Below are 18,874 nucleotides of genomic sequence, written 5' to 3' on the forward strand. Positions count from 1 at the left end.
AAACATTATAAAGGGAGAAGAAAAAACAAAAAAACTGCACCGACACACAAGAAAAAAACATATTCCCCCGTATTCACCCACACCCCCTGCCGAAGTCCACCCACCTATGCCCCTTCTGTGCACAAAGCACACCTAACTGCGTGAGGCTCACATCATCCCAGCCTCTGAGCATGAGGGGGGACATGACTAAGGCAGCTGTTGAAAGCACAGGAAGCTTCGGTGAATGAGAGAACTGTATTAACGCCCCGGCAAGGAAAAGTCATGAAGTGTGTAGATTGACAAGAGAGGTTACTGTCAAATCTTTCATGCTCAGCAGCAAGTTGATCTATGACCTCCTGGTTGTGTTGGGCATCATACCTACAGTGCAGGAGGGAGGAGAAGAACTAGAGCCATCTGCATCTTCATTTTGTGACCTTATAGAAATGTGTAGAAATCCCAACTTATGTTTGACAAAGCTGGTTGACAGCTCCCTGGTTAACTCCTGGTTATATGCCACATATAAATAATAGACAGGCAGTATTTTAAAATTTGCTTTGAAGTGCAAAGGTTATGACTGCATGTGTTGCATAATCATGTAACCCATGTTTTATGTCTTAGACATTTTAAAATCTGAATTATTTCAGCACACAGCAGAAGAAAAATGTGTTGGTGCACGATGACAGCTCCACAAACCTGGGTGATTAGTCTATGTGTGAATACAAACAAGCTAAGCTGTTAGTAGAGTTAAAAAGTGCAGAAGCCCTGAGAAATGAAGGGGAAACAAAAACAGTTAAGTTGATCTGTATGACGCAATCAAAACAGAAAGGGTGGGTCTCTGGTGTTGTGTCAAGGCCGAACCCTATTTCTGAAGCTCTTCAGTGCTTTCTCACAAGACCTCCACAATGCAACCTGAAGACTTTTGAAAAGGAGGGGATAAAGCCTGAGTTGAAAGAGATTTGAAGTATTAATCTTTGGGTGGGACTGTGGCAAAGATTCTCAAGGTTCTCCAACAACATTCTGCCTCTGGGTTTTTCATTTTCTTTCCTTTTGCTCTTATCTGTTGTTTTGCTGTTGTTGGTCCTGTAGCTTAATTTTAGAGAAAAAAAAAATTACAGTGCATGTTGTTGAACATTGAACACCACAGGGAAACTGAGATTTGAGGACATTTTGTATGTTTTATAAACACGCTAACAAACAATTATGCTTTTAACTCAATAATCACAGGACCCCAATGACTAAGCTGCAAGCAATTAGCATGCAAATGTAACCATAGTCTTTCATTGACAAGATTTGTCAACTTTACTACAGGAATAGACATCCTATATCTATGTCTGTCTGTCGATCTGTGTGCTTTTTAAACCCTGTTATGTGTATAGCTTTACTATAGTAAGTAAGCATATAATAACTATCTCTCTAGACCTTGAAACCTGGTTGAATTTAGACTAAAGCGGCTTACACGGGCCATTGAGATGCCTTTCAGAGGTAGAGAGATTCATCACAGCCTGCACAATGGGTGTCGCTGTGATCCGGTCTGATCTCAGATTAACCGGTTATTGTCATCTGGTTGACTTTGAGGTGTGCACACCTGTTCCCTTCCTGGACTCTCCCACTAAACAAAGATAATCAGTTAGCAATGGGCAGCGGCAAAGAGTTGCAAGGTCCCGGCCAAATGTCCAACTCACAGAGCACGATTTCTGCAGACTTTAAATATAGTTTAACAGTGTGGATATTACCTTGCAGGTGTATAATAATTAATGTACAAATTCTTGCTTGTTAGACCTGAGATGCACTGACTAGTTTCATAACCATAGAGATATGCTGACTCGGCTCTTCTCGTTTGTAACCTCTCTTATGTTTCTATAGTGGTATTGTTGTGCCTCCCAATGTTGTCTAAAAACTGACATCAGAGTAAAAATAGACTGAGTGATGAGTCAGACGATTTTCAGAAGTATATTCTTGTGCAGAGGAATCTCTTCCTCCTCTAGTGATGTTGAACTGTCCTCCCATTGATACAGTTTGCTGCACTTTATTTGCACTTGTTTTTCTGCTGGGGTGACAGCTGCTGAGGGGCTATAAATCTTTGCATGGCTAAAGACATTTTGCTGTTGGCCAGCTGTGAACAGCTGGTCCTTCTAAAGAGCCTTTTTCAGGGAGGTTTTCTAAAGGGCCAAAAGAAAAAGAAGAAATGAGTTGCAAAATGCTTTTTTTTTTTTTTTGTCCAGCTAATCTGAGCTGCCAGCATAGTGTTCGTTTAAAGGGGTTTGTCACCAAAGATTCATCATTTTCTGATTCTTAATTTTCCCTCCATTTTTGTTTTATACAACTTAGGCATTAGAAATCAAGTCATCAATTCAGTATTATGTATTAAGCTACCAAGTAATTAATTATTATAAGTAATTCAATATTCTATCAAAATATCAGTGGAAACAAACAAATTGTGGAAGAAGATGTTTTCAGAAGACCTTTTTTAAATTGACTTTTGCAGATCGACAACTTGAGCCCTTCAACTGTCATTTGTACCATCACATCCGATATAAACTATATTTTTAAATGTATGTTGTAAAAACTTGTATTTTTCACTACTGAGTTTTAAAATGAAAGGGATGCTTCAATTTCAAAAGGGCATTCATGAAAGAATGGAACCCTGGATGAAAAGGAGAAATTGAGCAAAGGAATTTGTTTTTTTCTTTCTCTCCATCAAATGGGAAAAGAAATTTGCATTTTTAGAAGCCTGAATAATGGTGGTCAGCCTCTCGAACTGAGCACATCAATGCGTCTGTGCCACGTCGCTTTGCTACAGAGTGACCCCGACCCACACCTTGCTCCTTCATTGATACCTGCTTTGAAGAGTCCTGTGGAATTTGCTACAGCTGTTCCACACTCTTAACTCTGCCTAAGTGTCTGCTAAAGTTTACCACCCATCTCATGTGCCGGCTCAAGTGGGGCTCCTACAAACCTGTCTAATGACCATTTCCAGCAAAGGCTGCTGGTACAAAGGAGGGATTGATAGTGTTTATTACCTTAACATTGCGGACAGCAGCGGACTGGAAGCAGGTCTTTTCAGCGAGCTGATGCGCTAACTTGAGATAAGTTAACTCTTTCATCTGCAGACGGAGGAAGAGTCTGCGTCGAATAGTGGGATTGGCAGAGCCCGGCGCAGGAAAAGGGCTCCAGCATTATTAGATTCGCTACAAGCTATAACAGTGTCTCTCTTTGTGTCCCCAAAGCCCCTGACCGTGTATAGCCTCCATAGCTAGCTTCTCCAAGCAATTGCTATTGGAGTGGAAAGTATTCCACAGCACAATGTCCATGCTCTCAATAGATCTTTGCGTGCCATTGGTGCACTGTCACTAGCAGATGGCGAGCTAATTAGAAGCTATTAAGTGCTTTGATAGTGTGTGTGGGAACCGGGCTCACAGAGAGCGCTGTGCTCAGGCTCTGAATGAGCAGACAAGCTGCTGAGAGTGCCCACCCAGTGTCTCCCCCTCGGTGTGAGAGAGAGGGCAGTGGCTACCAGCGCAGACAGCGGGGAGACCAGCAAATCAGGGCATATTACTGTCTGCTATTAGAGGAGTCTCAGCACTTTACAGGGCGCAGTGGGAGTGTTAATAACAGCCCGCAGTATGCATGCAGTGACAATACAAACATACATTCTCCAGAGATAGACATAGCTGTTGTGTTATTATTATACTGGGCTGTCTGCTCTAAATACCTAGGTTGTTTTAGTGTATGTGAAATACGTTTGACCTGGTAATGACCAGTCACTCACAGACGTCCATGTCAACATGCAAAATGCCTCTCCTGAGAGGGGTTCATTGCTGCTGGTCACAAGGCTGTTCATATCAGTGCTCGGAGAGGAGTGATCTTATGATGACAACCAGCACAGCTAATCTGTGGAGCTGGCTGTGTCCCTTGTCCTTCACCCAGCATTCTTAAAACCAGATTATAGTAACACACCTGCACTGCACCTAAAGTATGTCTCAGCATTAGCAAGGGGTAAATTCAATCTAATCCTGTTTTAAGCATGTTCTATCGGATGCCCATTACTGTATTACTGTATCTCCACGATGATCTAATTGGCCATCATAAATCGAGATGTTGTTACATGGGAACCCAGAGGCACTTGTTTACACAGAAAACTGGATGCAATAATGTATGATAAACTCAAAGGCAGCGCCGTTGATTCAAGTTTCTATAAAAAAGTTTCAATAGATTCAGTTCCTGGATCAATAACCACCTGTGATTTGTAATGAGTAACATGGTGTCAGAAGGCTGGGCTTGTTTGTCTTCTTATCTACATTTTTAACTAAAGGGAAAGGATTTCCACAGCGCTTAAAATGAGTCTTCTCTGTTCTGAATTAAATCCCCTGAATTAAATCCTCTGGAATTGTTAACTTAACAGACGCCACTGTAGGCTAGGTATCGCCAAGCTGCAGACAATACAGTCCATGTCTCCTGTCTGCAAAGTAAATAACCCATGTGGGCTTTGCTGGTCTGAAGTAGCCTGTTGCCTCTGTCCATGGAGCAGCTCAGAAAATCTCCCAATCCACTGGTGTTTAGATTCTTTCTCTGGCACCATTCCCTGACCCTGACCTCCCTGACCGCTACAATGCATTAGACACAGAGGTCAATAGCCGGTGTCCATATCAGGCTGACGAGCGAATGCACCACCTAGCCCATGTGACAATGCCTCCCTGTGCTCTGAGAAGTAGGCCAGCTCTGAGGCTGCATTGTTTCTGTTGCTAAAAGGGGAATAGAGATTTACAGACATACGCTGATGAAACAGAAGTCAGGCAAACAACAAAACATAAAGAGCCGTGGAGCCCAGATGCATTAGCAGCTCTCCGAACAGGTCATGCTTTATAAGAGTTATGAACCGAGCATTACAATGCACAATACTGGGTGTGCATTTCAGAGGAAGGGGATCTGGTGCAACTATATGATTCTCATAGACTCTTCTGCTTTGCTCCTCTTGCAGTTGTACTGTACTTAGTTCAGTGGAGAAATACATTGCAGCAGTGTTTGTCATTGGGAGCTTTTGCTGATGATAACAAAAGAACTTGGCCCATCCTGAGATGCCACTTGTGACAACTGGCCTTGCTTCAGCGAAACTGTTAGCTTGAATTCAGCAAGACTATGCTGGGAAACAGGAGAGATGGGTATTTTGTAATGAACAAGTCACCATAAAACAATAAATCCTGTTCATATTCAACTGATTTAATGAGCAAAGTGTCAGGGTTACCTGATAAAACATGTTAATATTTTACACACAGCCAGTTTCCCAGGCTATGGAACTGCCCTTCCCCAACCCTCACCCCCACACAAACACAGATTTTTTTGCTTGGTCTTGCACACCTGCATACAGGCGATCATTATCAGTCAAACCGGAATGAAATGTTTCGAAACCTCAAAACATCCAACAGCTGACAAGTATAGAGTTTGGAATGTCATTTTATTTATATATATATGTTGATTGGTATCTGTATGATTGTATCCTTACTTAGTAGCCCTTCATGTTCAAAACATGGAAAATTCAATATACCATCCCCTGCAAAGACAAAATCAAGTTTAATATATAATAAAAATGTCATCTTTTCAATCTGTTGCATTTCTGCTTTACCACTTGTTTACAATGTCAATGAAATACAAATACTGAAAATAAAAGGCCAGGCTTACTACAAAAGGCGAAGCAACTTGTCTTGACAGTTACCTGTCCATAGTGGAAAGGCGTTCATAGTTAACATCAGATCTGTACAAACAAAAAAGTATATGTGAGCCTTTTCACAAGTGTTTGTCTTGCAAAGGGTGACCAAAATGTTCAGTTTGTAGCTGGAAGCTGTGCAATAACCAGTAACCACATGAATCTGGTCTGAACTTGTCGCTCTGGAGTTCTGGAAAGTATCAGTGGCGCTGTTTCAAGGTGATTTACCGCTCTAGTAACAGTAACTTTTGTTGTCATTATTGTCACTAGTGTGAACGGCCCTTCCCAACACAGTCCTGTCTAAATACCCATCGGAGAATTAATTTGTTCAATGAATTGTTCAATGAATTGTTCAAGCGCCTCCAAACCAGCACCTTTCAGCTCTCGACTGAATCTCAATGATGGGGATAATTGGGGCTTTAATCACTATAACAAGTTCCCACTCCAACTGGTAAAAACATAAATCATCCCTCAAATGAAATCCCTCAAACCCAGCACAGGCTGTAGTGAAGGATACTAGATAGTATTTAATGTTGGACTGCAGTCTTGAAAATCCTTCAAGGTTTAACAACAACTTTTATGTGTACCAAAAATAACAAAAACTGACATATGGGGGAAAATGTATTTAATTTATTAAAACATTGATAGAAACTCCTCTTTTTAATGAAAATGTACTCGTCCCCCACATCTTCTTCCTCTGCACTTCCTTTTTTCACAGCTCTTGGCTGCCAGAAAAAGAAATAAAAATAAAGAAGATAAGAAGGGTGTGTGGAGCAGATACACTTCCTTTGCTAAAAATGAAAGTCCATGTTCAAAAGGAAAAGGCACAGTGGAAGTTTGAAAAAAACAAATGTTAACTGTTCCTGAGGGTGGAGTTAGTGACTACTGGATTCCACTACTGGATTTACACCAACATTGTAATGTTCAATTCATTCTTAACCCATTCGTGTGCACATTTCCATAATTGAGCTGCCCTTGGATCCAAGTGCCAGCTTGCTTTTTAAACTAACCTTTACTGATCAAATGTTCCATATTTTTAATTTGATACAATGTGCAAATACATCATTATCCTGAAATACTTATGTGTGGCTAGCACAAACAAGAACCAATATAGACTCACACAAGAATAACACATAATAGATAAATAAAGTGGTGTTGATATATATATATATATATATATATATATATATATATATATATATATATAAACAGCAATCACTTTGGATAGAAAAGAAAACAGGGAGATAAAATATTTAGAATATCTAGAGATATCTATTTAGAATATTTTTTTATTTTGTTTATGTTTTTAAAGGCTTGTAGATCCCATTGTATTTATGGGATCATAGTAATGGTTATATAATAATAATAATAATAATAATAATAATAATAATAATAATAATAATAATAATAATAATAATAATGAAATAGGGAAAGAAATGCAGATGGGGGGAATGAAAGAGACATGGGGCCAGGCTGAGGTAAAGAAACCACAAAGATCTATTTTTTTTTTTTACACATCAGTTAATTGCTCATTTAAAACCCACCACGAATAATCTAACCTTTTCTAATTAACCATTGTGCAGGGGGCTGGCTAGTAGGGGGGCAGGTCTTCTTCTGTCAGTTAAAATCAGGAGCTAATATGTTTCACTTTTCTCTCTCTCTCTCTCTCTCTCTCTTCTCCTTCTTTTTTCCCCCTGCCTTGATGTGCTGTAAACAAGATTAAAAGGGCCCAGCTGTGTGGAGTTATTGTTGGTGTCAGTAGGAAGTGCTGATAGCTTTTGCAGCTGAACAAAAGCTGGATGAGAGAGCAAAGAGGCTCTCCAGACACACTGGCTCCAGCCTAGATTTCTCCCACAATCCTTGCTCTCCTCTCCCATTGTTCTCCCTGCGCCCCCGGCTCTCTCAGCCATGACCTGAGACAACGGACAGCGGGGACAACAGGATGTTAAAACTCTGCTGGTAGAGAGGTGACACTTTGCCTCCCCCAACACACACAAGGAAAAAAAAAGAGAATTTAGTAGTTATAGTAGTGAAAGTGCAATGCTTACAAAATGTATGTATAAAATGCACGCTGTACATGATTCGTGTTAGATTGGAACTACGCGCTATAGAGCAGGCGGCGTCGAAATCCCGACACACTTCTGAGTTTGTATCTTTTAATGCCGGTGCTGTAGTAACTGGGTTAGAGGATGGCAATAATAGACTCTATTTAAAGGCACTATGGACAACCTTTTTTTTTACCCCCCGAGTTAGAAAAGTCGAGGGACTTCCTGATATTTAATGAATTGCATGTTTCCAGACTTTTGCAACATCTGCATTGATCTTCATGCTTTGCAATGCTTGGCTTGTTCTGCATATACTGAGATGTGTAGCACTGCTTATGGGGGTTCAAATTCTCATTCTGTTTATTCAGCATCTTGTCGATAAGTTTAGATTTTGTCAAGATCATTTGAACGACGTATTCCTTGAGCCTTACACATTTTGGGTTTTAGTAAAAAATAATATTAATTTAAGGACACAAAGGAAATGCATATTTCAATGTGCATTTCATAAAATTAGAATTATAATTACAATTCTCAATTTCACTAAATCACATATATTATTAATACATTAATAATTTGCAGATAATGGCTCAGCACGCCGTCTCCGAATCAACGTTCATTATTTATTCGTTATTCAAAAGGAACTTGCACTGTGCAAACTTTATACTATTCATGCAATATATTCCTAATTCCTATTCTACTGTTTGTTTATTTTGTGGTGAAAATAAATACTGTGTTCATGTAACACTAACAATCATGACAAAAATCCGTTTACTCTTATAACGAATTACAGTTGCACTGAAAACTATCGTGTTGTGAACTGTTGCATGTAACGGAATGGTCTTGGAACGAATAACAACCATCTTCCAGGAATTTGCTTTGTGGAAAAAACAAAAAAATCTCCGCTCTGAAGGCATCCAGGCTCGGCCCGCAGCCCCGGTGTGTCCGCAGTGCGCAGGCGCGGGTGAGGTGATGAATGGCGGCGCCGCGCTCAGGCGCGCGCAGGTGAGTGGCGGCGAGCCTGTTGTCCGCGTCTCCATGGAGACCGCCCGCGCGGCGCCAGGCTGACAGGCGTCAGGGTTCTATGAATGGGTGACGTCACGGCGCTGGCGCCTGCCAGTCTGCTCCGGCTTGTTTGGACAATCTGGGGAAGATTCAGAGCAGAGAAATGCAATTTCAATGCACACAACGCTAAACACACAGTGGGAACATGTGAAAGAATCTGTAAACCTATTCACTGGGAACCTTTTTTTAATAAGGGGAAAAAGAGAGGGGGGTGAGTGTAGAAATATGCGATGTGTAAGTATAAAGAACCCTTTAATATGTTAAACGGTGGTGTATGGGAATGTCTCAGAAACGTTGCATATTGCATATATTGGCGCTTTAATAGTATGGTATTGCTATTATACATAATAACTACTCTATTCCTGGAGTTATATTAGAAAGACAGATCACTTTTAAATGTTTGACTATCTATATGGAATCTTGCATGCATTTTAATTTCTAGGAGTAATGAAGAATTGACACTTGCCTGCAGGCAGCAGCATTTTTTCAACGTGAGAAAATAGCTACATAAAAATAATAATGCATGGCAGTTAACATACAATAAAGCCCTTTGACTGACGACTTTTCTAAACTACAAGAATACAAACCCAATAATCCCACAACGTGAACAAACTGGTTCAATGCAGTGGATTGTCTTATTAAATCTAATCCTATAGAAATATATTTATACAAAATACAGCCGGCCTTACAGTAAAATAAACTATAATTATACGTGACTTAAGATGAATAGATAGCGTTTTGTTTTCAGGGTAGGGATTTTAAAATTACACTAGTGTATTTAAAGCCTGCGGGACAGAACTCGTTCCCATATTTACTGTATTATTTATATGTATTTGCACTGTGATAGAGAAATGTGCCCTGTGCTGCCAAGTGTGGTTAAGCGTACAATTAAAAGCCTATTTATCTAAAGTAATTGCAACATTCTTATGATTATGCCCCCCACCCATGTCTGGAGGCAATCTCTACACCTGCACAGTCCCAGAGCGACGGACAGCTGGGTTCCCACGTATCACCCATAAAAAAACACATTTGTTTCCATTTGTAACACCATCCCCTAACAGATTGTAAATTTTGATAACCAAGCTCGGCTTCCTATTGGCTGAAGACAGGATGCCGGGCCAACCCGCGCCAGTAAAGCCGGCTTTCTATTGGTCGATCACACTAAGCAGGACCCGGGCTGATCCCGCCCCGAAAAGCCGCCAGTCGGATAAATACAGGACGCCGGGCGCCGTCTGCGTTACAAACTGTCATCGACTCCTGAGAGCGTACAAACCACAGCAACTGCATCTAAAACACCCGTTCCTCTGTGAACCGTTGTGCAGTTTTACGAGATCTTTCTTCGACGTCATTTTGATTCCGCTTCTGCTGTCGGCAGCGTGCGTCCTGCGTGAAAACATTCAAAATGAAAGTGGTCGGATCTACCTGCGCCCTGAAGAACAAGGTTGGCAGCGAGGACATGGTGCGCTGTCTGTCCGAGCAGAGCCTCGCCATCTCCAAGTGCAAGATCCCCTTGCTGGACGAGCAGATGAACGTCTTCCTCTACGACATGAACAGCTGCTACAGCAAGCTGAAGGAGCTGGTGCCCACGCTGCCGCCCAACAAGAAGGCGAGCAAGATGGAGATCCTGCAGCACGTCATTGACTATATCTGGGACCTGCAGCTGGAGCTCGACTCCCCGGGCATGAACCGTCAGCAGGCGGCCAACGGATCGCCCCTCAACCGGTCACCGCTGACGACGCTCAACGCCGAGCTGGCCAGCATCGCTGTCGAGGTAAATATCGTGTTGCATTGATGATTGATAATGCGAGAGACGTGTGGCAGGCTTTATATCAAATCTAGGACGTTAAAGCATGCGTGATTTGATCTTCGCAAAGCAGATCGGGCTGGTTTTTACTCGTGATCTGAGAGTACTGTGTTGGTAAGACGTGTTCACTGACGGTGTCTTTCTTTCCTCCTCCTCCTCCTCACAGAATGGATGCTCGGATGACAGGATCCTGTGTCGCTGATGTGATCTGTCTCTGGAAGCTGTAACCCATCTTGGACAAAACGGGAACAGTAATGAGAACAAACAAGGTGCCTATGAGTGACGTTTCATCACTTCGTTAACCTTGACCTAGTAGGGAAGTAGTAAACCTCCCATAGTAGAAGAAAAAGACTTTAAAAAGCGACATGCAGGGGGCTGTCCGGCGATCCGGCTCCCCTCCCTCGGAGGACCCGGGCGGGCGCAGCTTCCACCGGCCGCACGACCTGGCGGCGCCCCGTGTGCAGCATCGCAAGGACCGCTCTTGACTGCTCGCCATCCGACAGATTCACTGGAGAGACATGGTTTTCTCCTTTTGTCTTTCTTTATCTTTTTTGATCTGTAAATTTTTACACGTAGGAGAGAGATTTTTTTTTTTTCTATATTTTGTAAAAAATGTTAACTTCTCAGATTGCTGAGTTATTATTGTATTGTATATTACAATGCTATGTGAAAGTTTATATTGTTTTTTTACAATGTACCTAAAATGGTGTTTTTATTAAAACAAGAAAAGTATTTTGAAACCTGCACTTCTCTGCGTCTTTGATTTGCACTGACCACTGTGGCCCCTCTATCAATATTGAATGTGAAACTTGGTCAAACATCTATGACAAATCAAAGTACATAACAGTTTTAAATAGGAATCTATGAGATCTTGGCTCCCATTAAAATAACCCAATTAAATAAGCCTAATTAAAGGTACATAATTCCACTCAACTAATTGATTTATATATGATCCATTTAAAATGATAATTACATTTATCAGGAACAGTGTCAGGTCAAGTAACAGGTTAAAGCCGTTATTGTAGGTCTGGCATTTTGTCCGAGATTTACGGTTTAGGTAACCTGGGTTAACATCCCAGGATTAACCAATTATCCCAAACTAGTGCATACGCACCACTTTCGCTTAGTGGAAATAAACCGCCCCCCCTTTAATTGGTGCTCATTGATAAAGGGCTATTTTAGAGCGATCAAGCCCTAATGCTTCGACGCAAAACGTGATAACTATGTGATAGTGATTCAATTTCCATACACGCTTTTTGACAGACTATGTAATCCAATCTGTGTATACTAATCAAATAAACCACATTGATGCACTGGCTGGGCTCCAGCTCTTATTCGTGATTTGTATGGCCATGCCAAACCAAGTGTCTCCATTGTAGATCATTCCCCCTATAAAATATTCACAGAAGAGGTCCCAAGAATATACACGTGTATCATTGATTTAGATGTGGGAAATTCGATATGTTCTTTAAAGGTCTTAACTTTAACATACATGATCAACATCCAGCTATATGTTCTACATCTAATTGACAAGGAGGTGTAAACATCTGTGGGAGAAAACACCACTGCGTATATATTTGTATTCCTTGTAATTTAATAATACAACAATCAGTGCTTGGCATGTCTAAATATAAAACTTAATGTTTTATAGCAGGCGCGCTGAGTGGAATCTGCATTGTATGTAATAAACTCAAATATTCAATTTTGGACATATGTTAGGCAGACAATTTCACCAGCAAAACAAATCTCTTATTCTCTCTCTCTCTCTCTCTCTCTCTCTCTCTCTCACACACACACACAGTCCCTTGGCTGCAGTCCCGGCCCATCTGCAGCCTGGCTCCTGGATTAGTGTTTGTTAATGTTTCAATCAGCTGTGCGCTCAGGAATGTGGCGCTATTTAACCTGAACTTCCCCAGGTGTGGCGAGGCGCCGCTCAGTCTGGGCCCGCCTGCCCTTCCCTGCCCTTGGCACAATGCTATCACACAAACACAATCACACACTGGCTCTGCTTTAAAACACCACGGCTGCAGCTGTGTGCATCGCACTGCAGGGGGACTGGAACAACATTGCACCAGGGAGATAAAATAAATCTCGCCGAATTGCCCTTACTTTCACGACCAGATTAACCATTGCTCAGCCAAAACAAAGCGCGGGTTTCTCCAGGGGTCCCAGAGGAAAACAGTCCTATTGCTCTCATAATATTTGCATTCATTCTACACCTGGGAGTCCCATTGCGTTTGCAAATCAACAGTCTTGTTCCTATCCGTAAAACACACACACACCGTGTCATTTAAAAAGCTTTTTTTTAGCGTTTTGTTATGTGGAGCTACGTTGAGCAAATACTATAATTAAAAATACATTACACATTAAACCGTTTTTATTTAAATACAATACACGCATTTCATTTGGTTTCGTCAATAGACACATAGGTCTGGGGGAATCTCATTGTTTCAATTGGTTGTTGGACCAATAGGTGTTTATTGTAAATATGCTCGTGTGTGTATATATATATAATTTCACAACCATACATTTGTTTTGTACAATGTAAATTTGAATTTGTAATGTTTGATGCCTTGTACTGAACTGTATTCTTGCACTTATGGTGTAAGTCGGCCTGGAGAAGGGCATCTGCCAATAAATGATAATAATAATAATAATAATAATAATACATAGACCTGCATATTTAAATCTGACTAATTATTATTGTTTCATTAATGACGCCTTTATGCAGGGTAAATTACAAAGCCTGTTATTTTAAAACGCAATTGCATCATGTAACTGTTTATTTGAATTATACACAACTAATGAAAATATAATATCAAGAACACACACCCACTCTTATATTATGTACTCAATTATACAAGTGGTCAAACTGTTCAACAATACTCTAGCGCCCTCTGCTGGTAACCGCATTACTGCATCAACATCATTGCCTCTACTTCTGCAAATCCCCTCAGCAGGCCATGTTCAGCCTGTATCCATCTACCTAGCTATACATATGTGTGTATGCACGGATGAACATGAATGGGTTCAAATTTCAGCCAACAGTAAATCAGCATATCACCGTCCTCGCTTTAACTATCATTGCATATGCCAGACAAAATAAACTAAAAAGATTTGAAAATTTGAAGTTTTAAAGTTCGTCCTGATCCCTTAAAGTGTTTAAAAATGGCATGTTGTTATAGTTTAAGGAGATCCCAAACTAGATCAGAGGAGAAAGAAGTTTCCAAGTTGATTTCCTGTAAATATAACCAATTTAGGATTTCTGAAATGGTAAGTCAAGGTTTTGGTTCAAGTCTGTAAACGTTTGTGAGTGTATTTATGTTCATGTCTGTTAAGAGAATGTAAAAAAATAAACACTACTATTTAGTGCTTAAAGCAGTAAATAATTCACTACCTGAACTTGTAAGAGAAAGACCTTTAAAACATGCCATTAGTGTGAAATTTACTATGTATTTAGGACATGCAATGTATCCTGTTTTACTTACACCTAGATACCTTAGTGTACCTACACCAATTTCATAAATACAGAGGCTATATTTTATAACAGTTATACAAATATATATAAAATGTATAGTTAGGTACTATTCACTATGTTGTTGTTTTATAATACAATACCTAAATACATTTGCCATTGTGAATGAATGCCATTATAAATAAAACAAAGCACAATGTTGTCTCAGTTTAATAAAACAGTCTTAAAAGGGAACAACTTCAATAAATTAAACAAAATGCAATAAAAACCGAATACAAAAGCAAAAACAAAGAAGTACATGCCTGAAATACTCATGAATTTAGGATTTGTAGTTCTGATGGTCACTGGTAGTTAGACATGTAGCTAGATCCTCTCAACGTATTCAGTTAAAGACACCATCAACAGATGCTGCTACTAACAAAACACACAGTTAAAATTCTCACTTGTGCACAAGACAGAGATTGAACTTGAAGAGTAGAAATCAGACCTGCATTAACGAGAACTATATTGCTAATAATAATCCAATCTAAGTTTCAGTAATCAAGAAAGGAAGGGATGAGGGTGATCAGACACTAAAAACATAAACAGTTGAATGCATTCTGGGAATAAAAATGCCCAATTCAGAATTTCGTATTGTAAAAACTGATCTTTGCATGAAATATCTGCAGTTGTGAATCAACTAAAACGTCCACATGGATAACAGGAATCTAAAGATGGGCCAACGCAAGACATTCCAGGCCAGACCTGTTGCCCAGCAGCCACTGCCTTGTATAGGTCTCTCAATTTACTGCATAACCTCAGGGCAGTCACATCTCCACCCTGCTTGTGTTACTGTGTTTAGAACCAATAGTTGGAGCTGGATGGCCTAGTATGGAGGACGAGTTCACACAACACTGAAAACGAAACATCACAAGATCAGGTCCTTGCTTGTACTTCCCTCAGATCAAGGAGAGGGATGCTTCGATCAATCCTGCAGCCCACTCACCCTGGCCTGACCATTTCAATACCCAGTTTAAAATCCAGCAGATGAATGAGATTACAGTTTTCTTGGGTTTGTGTAAAAACAAAAGACCATACAAGACCCGATTCGATCTCTCCTGTGGCTCAACCTTAAAAACAGACCTATACACTGACAGAGTACAACTCTATCCCCCTACTTACTGCTGCCTTACACAGATAAATAATCTTACAACATCCTTCGTGTCCCCAGCATCGCAGAACTGTGCTGGCTGCCGTTGCCGGGCCTCGGTGCGTGCCTGTCGCAGTGGCATGTGGCGGTGCCTGGGGGCTATGTTCTGCGCCGCTTGGCCCCGCTGGGACTGGAGGGGTTACTGTTTGCATTCAGCACTTTCTCAGTCACTCGGTTCCTCTTCCTCTTGTCCGCAGCTTCCTTCGCTGCGTTCTCACCTGAACCCCTCTCTTTGTCTTTCTCCTTGTCTTTGCTGTTGGCTTTTTCCATCTTCACAGAGGAATTGCTGCCTGCAAGGGTCAACAGAGACATAAAATAAAATAAAATAAAATAATGGACGCCGATTAAAAGGCCTTCTCAAATGAAAATGCGGCAGGATTAAGGAGAGCTTATTTTACACCAGGCATAAAAAACACAAAAACTGCAAGTGCAGTCATTATAGCATCAAAATTACATTACAAAATGTAGTCATTTGCTACACCTTTCTTTCCATTCAAATACAAATGTTTGTATGTTTTGGGCCATTTACAAATAGGAGAAAATACTTATAATTCAGAGGATTAGGATAACCAAAGATTCAATTGCAATGTTTCGCTGTGCTTTGGAACAATGATTGGCCTTTAGTACTTAAAATGGAAAGCACAGTGAAAGTTGGAAGATGAGGACATTTCCCGGTCACACCTAAAGTACACTATACAAAAAAAAAAAAAAAAAACTGCGAACAGCTGTTACTGCCATTGTTCTCTGCTGTGAACAGCTGAGCTGAGTTTTAAGAGAATGACTATTTGCAAGCACATACAGAAATGCAGATGAAAGGCTATCCTGTTTCATACAAATACCTATGAAGCAGAAGCATGTGACTGAATTGGGTTCATTTCCTTCTCTGTCAATATACGAGCTTGAACAATTAGGATGAATACAACATAGGAGAGGGTCAGGGAAAAAATGAAAGAACAAAACACCACCTGCTGTCATTATTATTCAGATAGTTGTTTCTCTTGACACGTGAATCCTGAGTCACAAGGCTCTTTTGGAGGAAATGAAAAGGTAATAAGGAAAAACACTAGATTTCCCCAAGTCATCCTTTTCATTTCCCCCCCACTGTCAAGTATTGCACTGCTCTGCTTAGTAGGAAGCAGAGATTCCTCGATATTTGAACACCTTGTGGTACCAAACAACTCGAACACTATGCTACCGAGGTCATATTGGATTGTTGGAACAGAGTGAAAGTGTTCTTCTGTCCATACCTCTCACAATCCTGGTCAGCCAACCTGGGACTCAGACCTTAAAAATGAGAGATAAATGACCAGAATGAGGGACACTAGTTTCGCTCAGTAGAAGGTGCCAAAGTGCTGCAATAGCACAGTCAAAACTAATGAAAGAACAAAAACAGATCAACCAAAAAAAAAAAAGCGAATGAAGTGAGAACCTTCTTCCACTGTTGCGGGCGGGTCTCTCTCTTCCTTTATTTCATCTTTGATTTCTTCTTCCACTGCCAATTTACCTGCACAATACAGAAAAAAAAATCACACGCACGGTTACAATCTCAGCACTCAAACTAGTAAAACCAGCGTAATGGACAACTGGAAAATTGTAAGGTAAGATTGGAAACAAGCACTTATTGTCATTTTGAAGAGAAATGTATCGCTGCGAGACAATCGTGTGTGCCGTTAGCTGCGTTTCTGTGATGCTGCTTATTTCTATCTTACCTTCTTTCACTTCCTGAATGATTTCTTCTGGAAGAACAAAACTTTTTTCAGAATTGGGGAAAGGCAAGATTTCTGATTCATGCTGCATGTACAGGAAAACAAAATGGCCAATGATTAGAAAGTGGCGTTATTCTCTCTGGAAGACAGGGTGGGGGGCAATATAGTGACAACCATATTTACACATTATACATTTATACATACTGAACAGATTCTACAGTTACACATTAAACACAAAATTATAGTTTGATCAGGATATAAAAGTATGCTGTGGGCTAGTTTAAATGTTTTTTTTTTCCAAATGAAAGTAGAAATTGGCTTTTTCTCTGGCAGTAATAACATTTCCCGACACATTCAGGCTTGGTGTCTTTGTATCACCTCTATTAAACACACACAAGACACCTGAAACAAAAAGTCAAGCAATCCTGCATACTTACCAAAGCCTGCATGTCATACATTGTGCCCAGGTGATCCCAAATCACTTTTGATGACACCTGTCGACCGATATTTTGGCTGAATTTATCCCGAATGCAGATCATATGGAAATGACGATTTACACCTAAGACAAAAGGACATCCACATTCAAACATTAACTTGGAGAAGAAAAAACAACAACAACTGTCCTTTCAAACAACAAGTTCGGGTTTCTCATGCAAAAACACGCACAATATCTAAATAAGTTACATCAATAAATAGAAGTAAATACAGAAACTATTATTTTTAAGTATCTGATAATTATATGCAACCTATATAATGTGAACAAAAGCAAAATAAAAATGCAATGCATGCAAGCGAACGCCAGGGGGAGACAGTTGTTTACAAACAACGATTGAACTTACTACAACAATAAGCTGCATCTAAAAGTTACCCGTCTCTCTTATTCACATACAAACATATTCCTGTATCAAACTGTTTTTAATATAATTGTTTTATTTTAAAATCAACTACTTATATTGTAGCCTCTGGATGATGGGGAAATACATAACGTTTAGGCTACTTTTGTTTATCTCACAAACGCTTGAGGCACTTCCCTTTTAATTGACTACGTATAGATAATAATAATAATAATAATAATAATAATAATAATAATAATAATGAAATGGACTTCTAGTTTTCCGAACACGTTGTTATTAAACAGTGGCTCCCAAATCTCACATTTTTAAGTATACATGAGTGCAAACACATTTATTTCCCCTATACCGCTGCTGTACTACGCCGCCCGTCACCGCCTTCCCTCGGGATGAACTGTCCACTCAAAGCCGAGGCTTCCGAGGCCTGAAAGCAACGAGCATTGTGTGACCTAGTTTTGTCTGCGTTTGGTGCCTTACCTACGGGTTTGTGACCTAGCATGGCATGGAAAAGGCACACCTCCACCTCTTGGCTCCATATGACCGATTCCTCGACCGAACTAGAGCCGGAATCCGCTTGTTTTTCGTCGGCTGGAATGGCCTCAGCTTCGCCCATTTTCTTCCGTATGTAACTAAATAAAGGAAGAAAGCCGTCTTGGGCTGTAAACTGGAAAAACAGCGCCACTGTGCCCTGTACCGGCTATGGCAGCCGAGCCGAAAATAACAGCAGGTGCTGTCAGTAGTTAGGCCTACGTGATTAAGCGTTGTTTTCTTAAATACTTGATCAGTGTTTGCACAATTTAATCTTTAGTCTTATTTATATATATATTTTAAATGATTTATATTCAAAGCAATTAGAATGTTTTATTTTATTTTATTTAATTGTAACACTAATGAACATATCTGAACTCATGACCAAGAATATATGCAGCACTACAGATCGTTCCGTTTTCATGTCCCCCGCACAATTACACAGCATGCATCAGCCAGTTCATGTGTTATTGAAGCAAAGAGGTCTATGAGTCCATTATAGTCTTCGATGGGTTGGGGAGCCTGGCACCACCG

The 18,874-nt window shown here is 40.3% G+C and overlaps 2 protein-coding genes across 3 annotated transcripts; one reads left to right on the forward strand and one right to left on the reverse strand.

Moving 5' to 3' along the window:
* The first annotated feature begins 10,011 nt into the window (after nt 1–10,011).
* Nucleotides 10,012–11,331, forward strand: id1 (inhibitor of DNA binding 1, HLH protein). Its single transcript, XM_066702465.1, has 2 exons — nt 10,012–10,558; nt 10,758–11,331. The coding sequence occupies exons 1-2, from the start codon at nt 10,190–10,192 to the stop codon at nt 10,791–10,793; spliced, it is 405 nt and encodes a 134-aa protein (XP_066558562.1). The 5' UTR covers nt 10,012–10,189; the 3' UTR covers nt 10,794–11,331.
* Nucleotides 11,332–14,260: 2,929 nt separating this feature from the next.
* On the reverse strand, nt 14,261–18,478 carry mrgbp (MRG/MORF4L binding protein). Of its 2 annotated transcripts, XM_066702468.1 has the most exons (6): nt 18,290–18,478; nt 17,399–17,520; nt 16,965–17,046; nt 16,685–16,759; nt 16,503–16,539; nt 14,261–15,545 (listed from the first exon to the last, which is right to left on the reverse strand). In XM_066702468.1, the coding sequence occupies exons 1-6, from the start codon at nt 18,423–18,425 to the stop codon at nt 15,470–15,472; spliced, it is 528 nt and encodes a 175-aa protein (XP_066558565.1). In that variant the 5' UTR covers nt 18,426–18,478; the 3' UTR covers nt 14,261–15,469. The 2 variants fall into 2 exon arrangements, with proteins under 2 accessions (XP_066558565.1, XP_066558563.1); XM_066702466.1 differs by lacking the exon at nt 16,503–16,539 and having other exon boundaries at nt 18,290–18,475.
* Between the last annotated feature and the right edge of the window lie 396 nt (nt 18,479–18,874).

The sequence above is a fragment of the Amia ocellicauda genome, chromosome 4, assembly GCF_036373705.1.
Source record: "Amia ocellicauda isolate fAmiCal2 chromosome 4, fAmiCal2.hap1, whole genome shotgun sequence".
NCBI classification, from domain to species: Eukaryota; Metazoa; Chordata; class Actinopteri; order Amiiformes; family Amiidae; genus Amia; species Amia ocellicauda.